Below are 14,000 nucleotides of genomic sequence, written 5' to 3' on the forward strand. Positions count from 1 at the left end.
CTGTTAATTTAAAGGTTTTATTTACAAACAAAGTTTGACAGAATAGAAGAGACTTTACTTTCAGAGAATGAAACTTTTTTTTTTTTTTGATGATATGACCAAAGAATGAATTATATGTTTATGAAACAACTACTTTATTTTCAATTATGTATACTTATTACTTAATTGATTCCAAATTTAGTGCTCAAATAGATTATTTGGTTTTATTTTAAGTACCTTACTGATTATTTTGCAATGAAAAGAGCACTGGGCTGATATGTAAACTTGGACAGGTTACTTTATCTATTTCTTTATTTGTAAAATTGAAATCACACCTGCCCGTTTATCTTACTGGGTGAGTATACAAATGTGTATGTGTACTAGAAAATACCTTGTAGATATTGTTGCTAAATACACCTATGGTTGTTTGTTACATTAGTATATTGCTTTTAGATTCCCCTTTCCATTACTTAAAAGATGAGCAGATACAGAATAGACTAATTCTTCTGTTTCATTTAGATTATCCAAATATTGAATTTCAATAAACTAAAGCAGTATTAGTCAAAGAAACTTGGTCAGCAAATTGCAAGGAAGTGGTTAAGTCATACCCAGCCTATCATACATCTTTTTAATAGGGACAAATATCTATGCCATTAGTTCTGGACCAATGTCTTTCCCTTTCACAAGACTTTTAATGCATAACTTATAAATCTCTTTATCAGCCAATCTGACTTTTCCAAACCCAGACTAACATTAAGCAAGATAGAATGAGTAAAAATCAGGGAAGGTCAAATAAGCAATCAAATGATCAGATTCTCATTGGACACTAATGGAATTTTAGACTTTTAGAAAATGATTAGTTATGAATTTCAATGCCCTGTTGACAAAGGGTCAGTTTTTGTAAAATTATGGTAAAATCTTAATGAGATTTTTAAATCACTGTGTTGGATTATTATCTGCATAGAAAACGATACATAGTTCATATTAAGTCTCACATGAACATTTTTACTGAAAAGATAATGGTATTATGGCTATGATTTTTTAAAGAGCCTTATCTTTTAGAGATCTTTTGAAATACTTGCTGATAATTGTGATGTTTTAGAAGTAGATGGGGCTATTGATGAAACAAGGTTGGCCATGAATTAGCAATTATTGAAACTCGGTGATTGGCAAACGGAGGTTTATTTTACTGTTTTGTCTACTATTGTAAATTGTTGATATTTTTTATAATAAAAATAGGTGGGTGGGAGGATGGGTAAAATAGGTGAAGGAGATTAAGGGGATTAAGAGATACAAATTGCCAGTTATAAAGTAAATAGGTCACGAAGATGAGAAGTACAGCATAGGGAATATAGTAATAATATTGTTATAATGTGGTATGGTGACAGAGGATAACTACATTTATTGTGGTGAGCATTGAGTGATATATAGAACTGTTGAATCACTATGTTGTATACTTGGAACTGGTCTAACATTGTAAACTATAGTTCAATAGTAAAAAAACCCTAACATTAAATTTTAGTACTTTGTGTTTCTGATATACTTAGTGAAATAATTGTGTCATGCTAATTTAAAGTCAGAGTTGTACTGGCAAATGTGAAGTCTTAAAAAATCCTTGTCTTTTTCATGATCTATAAAATCAGGGGAGCCGGTCTGGCTCATTTGGTAGAGCGTGCAACCCTTGATCTCGCGGTTGTGAGTTTGAGCCCCACATTGGGTGTAGAGATTGCTTAAAAATAAAAATTTTAAAAGTTAATATTTTTTATAGCTCTCTATTAAAAAGATATCAGACATGTAATTAAGACTCAGCTTAAAGTGTTTGGGAAAAACCTTATTTGTAACAAGTATAATTTTTAGTCATATTTTTGGTTCCTTTCCATGTGAACTACCTAAGTATGGCATATATAGAAAATAATAATTCAATGACTATATTAATAGAGTGAACACAATTGTAACAAATGTTTAACATTTGTCCTTCTCACTAAATTGTAAACTCCATGAAGTCAGTCTGTAGGTCTTAATCATTGTGTGGAACACAGCGTGTAGAATATAACATGTACTCAGTAAATATTGTTGTGTGGTCATGGTTTAAGAGAAAACTATGTTTAAATAATCTGCCTTTAGATTTCATTTAAAAATGTATTAAAGATACGAAATTATTATTAAATGAAGAGCCCAGTGATGAAGGTCTTACTGAAATGATTTATAAAGCAAAGCTATACTAAGCGTTTGTCTTCGTAATTAGGTATTTCCTTTAATGTGACAAGTGCCATTCTTTGCTGGTTTTTTTGCAATACTGTGTCAAAGGAGAAAGCTTTCTAATGCATTAATTGTGAGTGTACCTACTGCACTCTGTTGAAAGGTATAATATAGGAAAGCAAAGGAAGATGGAAATGAAATAGTTTTTGTAGATTTTCAAGATTTGAATGAACAAAAGGAGACATTTTATTCTGTTCTGATTTTTTTAATATTTATTTTTGAGAGAGAGAGAGAGAGAGAGAGAGAGAGAGAGAGAGAGAGACTGAGCATGAGTGGGGGAGGGGCAAAGGGAAGGGAGACAGAATTTGAAGCAGCCTCCAGGCTCTGAGCTGTCAGGACAGAGCCCAATACAGGGCTTGAACTCATAAATGAGATCATGCCCTGAGCCAAAGTTGGTCACTTAACCGACTGAGCCACCCGGGCACCCCTATTGTGTTCCATTTTTAAAGCTCCTATAAGTATAATGTATAGTCACTGGGCATTTAAATAAAATTTATTCCATTTGGGATTTTTATCATTATAGTACTTGACATATTCTTTGTCAGTTGTCAGATGTGGGTGCTTACTGATTGTGGCATGTGTCTAGGCCTAACTGAGGTAACCTGTGGTGTGGTATTCTGCTGTTTCCTAGGGGGCATGGACCCTGCTGTGGTGATAGCTTTCTGGCCTGCTTCTCTGAGGCCAAAATCTCCCTTTGGCTGGTTCTGTGTGTACCTGCTGGACTTTGAAGTACAACTCTCCCTTCACCTTTCTCTTAGAGCCTTTAATTAATGGCTCTGTTAGTCATGGGCCTGTGGTATGTGTTAGCTTTGCATTTCATACATTGCCAATAGGATAGATACCTTCATTATCAAGTCATAAGTATCCTGTCTGGTTTTCAGCCCTCCATAATCTGGTTACGTCTTCCATCTTGGCTTCAGATCTAATCAGAAGGCCTTGGGAAACTGAACTCCACTAAATTGGGATGCAGTATACAGACTGAAATATTCCCAGGAAGCTTTCTGATAGTTGTGGGAGCTAGATCTGTTCCTATTCCAACCTGTAGCTTCTGTTCTTAGAGGCAGGGACTGTACCTTATCTTCATACTGCATTAGTGCTTAACATGAGGTGGTATGACTATAATAGGTACTCAAATATTTGGTGATTGAAAGGGGCTTAAGAAACTGAGCAACCCTGAGTGAAATAAGCCCTTCCTTAAAAACACTGTGTGTCTTTATTTCTAAAGATATTGCTGATTTAGTAGACTCGGGTAGTCATTAACTACTGGGGTCACTTTTCTTTCTTAAACTTATAATTCATTCAAATGATTATTACCAAATGGTTATTACTCAGACAACCAAACTCTTTTCCACCTGGCTTTTGCCCAGAATCCATAAGGCTTTTCTTCTCTGGTGAATCTTGCTAAACTGGAACACATGGCAATATTTTGTCCTTTGGTTATAATGTTCAGTTAGAACCCAACCTAAGCAGATTGCTTTATGCTGGCTTTATTTTGCATTCAGAAGATGAGGGCACTCTACAGGCCCACTGACCACTCTGGCTGTAAGAGATGAAAAAAATAATTAAAGGTTAGCTTTCCTCCTGAAAAATTCCCTAGGAAGTAGATTGACTATGCCCTTGATCCTTGTTATTCTTTTTTCCTGGAGATAGAAAGAAGGCTTTGAATTGGTTCTGAGGTCTTGAGTGAGATTAGATAGTCATGCCAATAATTTCCCCACCTTAGTTTTCCAGTCCATTCCAGAATCGAAGTGCTGCTGTTGCTTTCTTTGAAAATCCTGTCCTTCACTTCATGAAGCCATTTGTCTCATTCTTAGACTCTTGGAACAAATAAGACCAACAATTCACATTTTCTTGGCATTAGAAGGATTTGTTTTTCAATACTGGGCCAACAAGCCATTAACGTGCACCAAAACAGTACTTTGTTCATTTTTATTTTTGGAACTTCTGTTGTGTGCCAGGTCCTGTGCCCAGCACTGAGGATACAGTTGTGAATGGGATAGATGGGGAGACCATCACATAGTGAACAAGGAGAGAGGACGGTGGGATGAAAGGAGATATAAGAGACAGGAAGGAGGCAGATCATGTATGGCTTTGTAGGTTATAGAAGGAGTTTGGATCTCATTCTTAGAGTAATTGGTACCAGTGGAAGATTTTGAATAGCAGACTGACATCTGATTTTTAAAATCACTTTTTTTTTTTTTTGAAAGATCACTGTGGCTTGATGGGTGGAAAACAGATAGGTGGAATCAAGGGCAGGCAGAAAGAGGTCCAGTGTGCAGGATATTGAAAATGTGCAGGAGAAGGCTGGCACATCGTGGACCATGGTGGTCTATTGTGGCAGTAGAGGTGGCAAAGAGATAACCCTGAAGTGTACCCAAGATCATCTTAAATACTAATATTTGAAAGTTGTAGTTAGCTATGGTTTTTAGATTTAGTAATAGGATTGTTTCTGTCTTGTCATTTGCAATGACATGGATGCAGCTAGAGAGTATTATACTAAAGTTAGTCAGAGAAAGACAAATACCATATGATTTCACTCATATGCGGAATTAAAGAAACAAATGATCAGGGGCCACTGGGTGGCTCAGTCTGTTAAGCCTCTGACTTCAGCTTAGGTCATGATCTCACTGTTCCTGAGTTCGAGCCCCGTGTCTGATTCTGTGCTGATAGCTTAGAGCCTGGACCCTGCTTTGGATTCTGTGTCTCCCTGTCTCTCTGCCCCTCCTCTTCTCATGCTCTCTGTTTCTGTCTGTCTGTCTCTTTTTTATCTGATCATTTGTTACTTTTATCTTTATTTTTAAAAAAATTTTTAATGTTTATTTTTGAGAGAGAGTGAGAGAGAGAGAGAGAGAGAGAGAGAGAGAGAGAGAGAGAAACCAAGAAACAGACTCTTAACTAAAGACAACAAAATGATAGTTACCAGAGGAGAAGGAGATGGTTAAATAGGTGTGCACTTGTCATAATGAGCATCAGGTGTTGTATGTAAGTGTTGAACCACTAAATTGTACACCTGAAACTAATATTACACTGTATGTAAACTAACTGGAATTTAAATAAAAAATTTTTTTAAAGACTGCAAAAATAGGGCTATTTCTGGATGGATTCTATAAGAATCAAGGAAACTTGTTAAAAGTGTGTATTTCTGGGTCCTGGATTAGTAGTTTTGGGGTGAAGTTTAGGAAAAACATTGAAGTTTTCTGAGCAAGGTCAAGAAATAATTTTATATTATTTAGTGCATTCATGTACTATTTAGTACACTCGTACGTTCTATAATGCCAGCAGCATAAACGTATTGAAAGGTTGCTCTACCTTTTTGGAGTCACTACAAAATTCCTTTCATTCCCAGATATGCTAACAATCATTCCCCAAAGTTAATCTTTCAGCTCAGATTACAAAAATCCCTTTCATTGAATCTATCTTATTCTGATAAAGATAGATCTCTCCTCCCAAGTTCCAAGAAAACTTTTAAGTGTTAAAATAAGAATAAATTGCATCTAAAAATAAGGTAAAACCAGAGAGACAAACCATGAGAGACTCTTAAGTACATCGAACAAACTGAGGGTTGCTTGCGGGGTGTTAGGTAGGGAGATGGGCTAAATGGGTTATAGGCATTAGGGAGAGCACCCAGGATGAGCACTGGGTGTTATATGTAAGTGATGAATCACTAAATTCGATTCCTGAAGTCATTATTACACTATATGTTACCCTGTCACTCTGCTTCTTTGGGGCTGAAGGGAAGTCCTTGACTTAGCTCTTGCATTTGAGTGAGATTAGCACCATGATATGAATCACAGACACTCCTTACCACCAATGCTTTTTCTTGTTGTAACACTAAATGGATCTGCATCCTCTTTATGCAGATGTAGAAGTGTAGCTTGGCTTTTCGAATGCCAATTTAGGGATAGGGTTCTAGTTTGTATAAGGTAAAGAGCATGGGTCTCAAAAGCTAAAAGACTAAAGTGTAAGCCCCACTTTGCCACCTTCTAGCTGTGTAATTTTGAGGAATTAATTTCTAATAGGCTTATGTTAGGGGCCTATGAAATGGAAATTATGATGCTTCTTAAAGCTCTTATGAAGATCCCAGATGATGCATAGACTTAGTTTGGCAAATGGTAATGCCTTAGTAAGTATGGCCATTTATTATTATTTAGCTGTTTTATTACCTACTTCCTCTTCAACTCTTTGGCTGCTAGTACCCCTAATCTTGGTTTAGTGTGAGCTGTGTCAAGAGATGAAAACATAATCCAAAAGCACATTTATAAACATTTACTCACCAAGCAAAATTGGTGACCCTGTACTGTCCATCTTCTGCTCTTTCTATTCCAGACAAGAGTTTTTCAGCCATATATGGCCATTTCTGCCACAGTGGCTATTACACTTCCCCTGTATTAGAATTTTCTAGGCCAATTCTTTCTTTTTTTTATTTTTTAATGTTTTAAGTATTTATTTTTGAGTGAGAGATACAGAGTGTGAGTGTGGGAGGGGCAGAGAGAGAAGCAGGCTCAGAAGGCACAGAAGGCTCAGAAGGGGCACAGAATCCGAAGCAGGCTCCAGGCTCTGAGCTATCAGCACAGAGCCCGACGTGGGGCTGGAATTCACCAGCTGTAAGATCATGACCTGAGCTGAATTTGGACACTTAACTGACTGAGCCACCCAGGTGCCCCATAAGCCCATTATTTCTACCTCCTGAAGATGTTTCTCTCTTGTCTCCACAATTAGATCTCAGAAGAAATATATCTGATTGAGTGTAGTTCCCAAGAGCTTATGAGAACCAACATCTTTTTCCTTTGTCCCTTTGTACCCTGCATTTCTGGTTTTCATTTACTTCTAGGTTAGCCACTGGAGAAGGCCCTCTTAAGATTCACAAACTAAGGGACACCTGGGTGGCTCATTAGGTTAAGCATCTGCCTCTTGATTTCAGCTTGTGAGTTTGAGCCCCTTATTGGGCTCTGCGCTGAGAGTGTGGAGCCTGCTTGGGATTCTCTCTCTCTCTCTCTCTCTCTCTCTCTCTCTCTCTCTCTCTCTGGTCCTCCCCCGCTTGTGCTCTCTTTCAAAATAAATAACTTTAAATAAAGATTCACAGATTGAAGCTCTACTAGAATCTTTGTGCATGTTTGTATTATTCAGGCTTTTCATGGTTCTCTCAACTCTGAAGACATACACTCCTTGCCATCATTGCTTTTTCTCATTGTAACACTAAATGGACCTGCATCCTCTTTATGCAGATATAAAAGTGTAGCCTGGCTTTTAGAATGCCAGTTTAGGGATATGGTCCTTCTCTACCTCTGTCATGTGAAGAGATAATGCTATTGAATCTGAGGTTCATCTTCCTCTTTCTCTCCATCACAGCTTTGACTCAAAGATTAAAATCTGCTTTGTAAGCTGATCTCATTCTTCATTTATTTTTTGTTGCTTCTTTCCAAAACCTGAGCTACATTTCTGTTTGCATGGTAATTCCTATGTGCTGCCTGGATTCCCACAGTCTTTGAGTTAGTGTGATCCTTCAAGGCCAACGATTCCAGGTTGGAGCTTTTTATCATTCCTGCATTAATAATAGAAAGGAAAGAGCCATATAGTCCTCTCAATAGATGCAGAAAAAGCATGTGACAAAATACAGAATCCATTTTTGTAAAAACCCTCAACACAGTAGGGATAGATGGAATATGCCTCAACATCATAAAGGCCATATATGGAAGACCCACAGCTAATATCATCCTCAATGGGGAAAACCTGAGAGCTTTTCCCCTAAGGTCAGGAACATGACACGGATGTCCACTCTCACCACTGTTGTTCAACATCATACTGGAAGTTCCAGCCTCAGCACTCAGACAACAAAAAGAAATATAAGACGCCCAAATTAGCAAGGAAGAAGTCAAACTTTCACTCTTCACAGATGACATGATACTCTACGTGGAAAACCCAAAGACTCCACCAAAAAATTGCTAGACTGATAACATGAATTCAACAAATTCACAGGATGTAAAATCAACATACAGAAATCTGTGGCGTTTCTATACACCAAGAATGAAGCACCAGAAAGAGTGATCAAGGAATCGATTCCATTTACAATTGCACCAAAACCATAAGATACTTAGGAATAAACCTCACCAAAAAGGTAAAAGATCTGTACTCTGGAAACCACAGTATGTAATTTTTTAAACAAATGGTGGTAGGACAGTTGGATATTTATATGCAAGAAAGTGAATATTTACCTTACTTGGCGCTGTTCACAAAAATTAACTCCTAGAGCACAATAGACCTAAAGGTTAGAGCTAAGACTACTATTAAGAAAATGAAAAGACCAGGCATAGAATGGAAGGAAATATTTATGAAACAAATATCTGATAAAGGACTTGTGTCTGGAGTATATAAAGCGCTTTTAAACTTAGTAAGACAACAAACCAGTTTTTAAAATGTGTAAAAAACAAAACTTACATGACTCAGCAACTCTACTTCTAGATATTTATCCAAGAGAAATGAAAATATATGTCCATACAAAGTATTATATGTGAATGATCACAGCATGATTATTTATCAAAGCCCAAACTGGAGACAATTCAAATATTTATTATCTGGTGAATAGATAGGTAGTAGAGCTATACAGTGGAGTTCTGCTCAGTAATAAAATGAGCCAACGACTGATCCATGTAGCAAGGGTGAACCTCCAAAACATTATGCTAGTGAAAGAAGATAGAAACCAAAGACTACTTATGGTATAATTGTTTATATGGAATTTCTAGAAGAGGCAAACTATAGAGATAGAAAGCAAGACCAATGGGTGCTTAAGGGTGGGAGCTGTGATTGCCTGCATATGGGCAAAAAGGATGAAGGGCATGTTGGGGGTGGTGCAGTGGAGGCACTTTAAAAGGATTGTGGTGGGGCATCTGGGTGGCCAGTGGGTTAAACGTCCCACTCTTGGTTTTGGCTCAGGTCATGACCTTGCGATTTTGGGAATTTAAGCCCCACGTGGGGCTCTGTGCTGGCAGCAGAAGCCTGCTTGGATTCTCTCGCTCTCTCCCCCTCTTTCTGCCCCTCCCCCACTTGCACCGTCTCTCTTTCAAAACAAATAAACTTAAAAAAAATTTTTTTTAACTGCATTGTGGTGATGGTTGCACAACTGTATAAGCTTACTAAGACTCAATAAACTATATCATAAAATGAGTAATTTTATGGTGTATAAACTATACCCCAATAAATCTGTTTAAATAATTTTCCATAGCACTTGGTTTATGAGATAACTACCCAGTTTTTGCTTCCCTCTCCCCAAGAAGATGTCATAGCTCCTTGTCCCTTCAGTAGTATTTCTCAAGCTTTAAGGTACATGAGAATCACCTGGGGGGGGGGGGATGCTCTTTAGCTGGCTCAGTTGGTAAAGCATGAGACTCTTGATCTTGAGATTGTGATTTTGAGCCCCACATTGGGTGTACAGATTATTTAAATAAATAGTAAAACAAACAAATAAACAAGGAATCACCTGGAGATCTTATTAAACTGTAGATTAGGATTAAGTAGGTCTGTGATGGGGTCTGAGATTTTGCATTTTTAACAACCTCCAAGTTGATGCCAGTGCTGTTGGCCACATTTTGAATGAAAGGCTTTTGAACTTGTTCAAAACTCAGGCTGCATGTTAGACTCTCTCTGGGTTGGGGGGGGGGTAGCTTTTAGAATAAAATTAAGGCATATCTCCACCAGAAATTAAATCAGGAAACTCTTCAGGTAATTCTGATGTGCAGTCAGGCTGAGAACCTTAACAAAATGGGATTCTTTTTACCATAATGGTTCAATAATAAGCTTCTACCAATGTCTCCCTCACTCTCGTCCCACAGTTTAGCCCAAAACTTAGAGCCCCCAAATTATGATCAGAATGTCTTGGAATAAGTAGGAGGGTAAGCCAGCAGGCTTTGACTACACTTTTTTTTTTGAATTATTTTCTTACACATGTCAACCCCTTAGTCCTGGCTAAGAACTAGAATACAGAAGAAAGGGGAGCCTGGGATGATTATGATGATAATAGCTAAAATGTGTTAAGCAATTACAATGAACCATGTCCTGTTCAAAACATTTTATATGCATTTATCTCGCCTCATATTTTACCCTGTGAGCTAGGTACTGTTATTTTCTCTGTGTTATAGAAGGAACAAAGTATAGAGACATGAAATGACCTGCTTAAAATCACACAGCTAATAAGTGGTCCACCTGGGATTTGAAAAGAGTTAGGCAGACTACTGGGTCCCAGAGAAGCTGATACTCACCAGTACCTGCTGCTTGCAGTCTATACTTATTTCTGCCTGAAACAAGTGAGATACTTAATCCCAAATTTCTAACATATCTTCTATTCTTTGGAATGGAGCCAGACCCTGCCCGAATCTTCAAGGCCCTTTGATTAGTCTCCTAAAACATACCCAAGCGTAGTTAAGAGTGTTTCTATATCCCAAGGACTTACTCTGGTCTTGCTTGACTTATAGGACTCTGTTGGTGCTGGAGGCTCCTCTGAGTTCTCTTGTTCTGATTGCTTGAGCTGAACGAGGAAGACCCGCAAACCAAATTTTTAATACTCTTTTTTCTTCTCTCTGCAAGATTTAACACCTTGGACCTGAGCTTTCTTGTGTCCTCAATCCTTATCTGAGTTCCTCTCCCTTCCTTGAAGATGGAGGTAGGAAAGGCTAGATGTTAGAGTGAGATTGGGCAGGGTATTTAACCACCTGACCATATGTATTTAACCTCTGTTAACCCCTACCCTCTTCTTAAAAAATAGAAATTGGTTTCCATTGAGGCTTCAGGCGATTTTAGTGCTTGAAACATTCTTTGTTAACATAATGTTTTTTAGAAAGCTGAGTGTCAGGAAGGCCCATTTTTAATTTATCAATGGCACCCTTAGCCTTAATATGCTAAAGCATACTTTACTTTTGAGTGCAGAATTAATCTTTTATCAGATGTACCATGGATGCTGTTGGTTTCATTATTTTAGGAAAATGTTCTTGTGATTGTTTTAGAATTAATGCTACCCACATACCTTTATTTTCCAATATCTATTCAGAATAGATAAGGAAGATACAAAGTGTCACCCATATTAAAGCTAATGCAAAAGAGATTTGTCACTGCTGTTTGAAAAACTAACAAAGGTGTTTAACTTGTTGATCTCATCTTGACTGTGAAGAAAATGAAACTGAAATTAAGCCTATGGTAGAGAATATTTGGACCTTCTTTTATAAACTACCACTTTGTGGAACAGTGAAGAAAATTTTAGCACAATTTCAAGAGGATAATTTTATACACTGAAATTTTCTGGAGGTGGGGGAAGACAAAAAAGGAATTTCACTTTGCCCTTTGTTTAAAGCAGGGCCAGGTGGAAATGTCAAAAGTTGTCAAGGTAACTTCTTGGCAGCACTTGGGCCTCAAGCTTTTACATGCCTAGGAATCACTCAGGGGCTTATTAAAAATAGGGATTCTTGGGGCGCCTGGGTGGCGCAGTCGGTTGAGCGTCCGACTTCAGCCAGGTCAAGATATCACGGTCCGTGAGTTCGAGCCCCGCGTCAGGCTCTGGGCTGATGGCTCGGAGCCTGGAGCCTGTTTCCGATTCTGTGTCTCCCTCTCTCTCTGCCCCTCCCCCGTTCATGCTCTGTCTCTCTCTGTCCCAAAAATAAATAAATGTTGAAAAAAAAATTTTTTAAAAATAGGGATTCTTGGGCCTCACCCTTTTGGCTCTGAATATTTAATGAACTCCTCAGGGAATTCTAATATGTATTACATTAGTCAGGGTTTTCTTGAGAAACAGAATCCGTATGAGAGAGAGAGAGAAAGAGAAAGAGAGAGAGAGAGAGAGAGAGAGAGAGAGAGAGAGAGAGAGAAAATGTGTGTGTGTGTGTTTCTATAAAGAGATTATTGTAAGGAATTGGTTTACACATTTATGGAAGCCAAGAAGTTCTAAAACCTGAGGTCACAATCTGGAGACACAGAAAAGCTGATGATATGGTTCTAATCTGAGTCCAAAGGCATAAGAACCAGTAGAGCCAACAGTGTAAGTTCTAGTCCAAGTTTGAATCTGAAGGTAGGAGACTGATGTCTCAGCTTGAAGATAGCCAGGTAGAGAGAGAAAGAGCGAGAGCGAGAACAAAAGAGCTAGAGTGAGAGAGAGTGAGCCAAGTCTCCCTTACTCAGCTTTTTTGTTACATTTAGAACTCCAGTGGATTAGATGAGGCCCCCACTCACATTGGGGAGGACAGTCTGCTTTACTCAGTACACCATCTCAAATGTTAATCTCATCACAAATATCCTCACAGACATACCCAGAACACTGTTTAACCAAATATTTTGGTGCCCCGTTGTATAGCCATGTTGACACATAAAATTAATCATCACACCACCCTAATTTAAAGAATTTGAAGCAGCTAGGGGAAAGTCAGATTCCTTGAAAGAAACACTTGAAGGTAGAAACCTTATAAAGAGACCATTGTCGTCTTTTAGGAACCAGTTATATAATTTCCATGATAAAAAATGTTCAGACCAGGCAAATCCATAGAGGTGGAAAGTTGCCAAGAATTGAGGGCAACTCTTTTGGGGGTGATAAGCATGTTCTAGGGTTAGATGGGTGCACAATTGTGAATATGCTAAAAACCACTGAACGGTACCCTTTGAAAGGGTGAATGCTATAGTGTGTGGATTATATGTCAATAGAAAATATGTATATTGAGAGAGATTGTTAGGAAGAAGTGGTGATGGAGAGTGTTGACATCGTGGGTGCCTGGCTGGTTCAGTCAGAAGAGCATGTGCCTCTTGATCTTGGGGTTGTGAGTTCAGGCCCCATGTTGGGTGTAGAGATTACTTGAAAAAGAAATAAAGTTAAAAAAACCCACAGGAGATATTGCTGCATGTTTGTAAACAGATTAAAATGAGCCAACGGAAAGGGAAATATTAATGACACGAGGTAGGGCAGAGGGAATTTGCAGGAGCCAAATCCTTAAACTCGCTGGGATGCCACTTTGAATAACTTTATTCGTGTCCCTTCCCTAGGTAACAGATCAGTCAGTGAAAGCATTTGCTGAGCACTGTCCTGAACTTCAGTACGTTGGCTTCATGGGTTGTTCGGTTACTTCTAAAGGAGTCATTCACCTAACCAAGGTAGGTTCTGTGGTTGCATCTCCTTAGCCTTTCTATCATTCATATCAGCACCCTAGCATTGGTAAATGTATTTGAGTGAGGAACAGTCAGACCATTACAGGAGTGTACTAGGATTGGGGTGCCTGGGTGGCTCAGTTGGTTAAGCATCAGACTTCGACTCAGATCATGATCTTGAGGCTCCTGAGTTTGAGCCCCGCATCAGGCTCTGTTCTGACAGGTCGGAACCTGGAACTTGCTTCACATTCTGTGTCTCCCTCTCTCTGCCCCTCCTCTGCTCACACTCTGTGTGTCTCTCTCTCAAAAGTAAACAAACATTAAAAAAAAAAAAAATAAAAGTGTACTAGGATTTGGTAGTTGAGATCAGTTTAAAGCAACAATACAAAATCTATCCTTTCTTAAATGGAACATTCATTTAAACAAGAAAGCTTACTTTCTTGCTTTTTCATTGCCAATTACTATGAGATAAATATATGCATTAAAGAAACTGATCTATCTAACAAAAATTATTTAAATGTTAATTTATTGCATTTGGCTTTTAGGAAGTACATATGTCTCATGCATATGATTAAGCTGAAAATGTAAGGTGAAAAGAGAGGTGAATTTATGTCAAAAATTAATCTTCTAGGAGAGTTCACTTTTATACC

At 38.1% G+C, this 14,000-nt stretch overlaps 1 protein-coding gene across 1 annotated transcript in view; it reads left to right on the forward strand.

Annotated features, from left to right (window-relative positions):
• FBXL17 (F-box and leucine rich repeat protein 17) overlaps positions 1-14,000 on the forward strand; it is a 504,442-nt gene that overhangs the window by 139,733 nt on the left and 350,709 nt on the right. Inside the window, exon 6 of the mRNA XM_040492981.1 lies at positions 13,249-13,356. Within this exon, the coding sequence (XP_040348915.1) occupies positions 13,249-13,356 (108 nt within the window). The remainder of the gene's footprint in view (positions 1-13,248; positions 13,357-14,000) is intronic.

Source organism: Herpailurus yagouaroundi, unplaced genomic scaffold (genome assembly GCF_014898765.1).
Source record: "Herpailurus yagouaroundi ecotype Mexico unplaced genomic scaffold, PumYag 29, whole genome shotgun sequence".
Taxonomy (NCBI): Eukaryota; Metazoa; Chordata; class Mammalia; order Carnivora; family Felidae; genus Herpailurus; species Herpailurus yagouaroundi.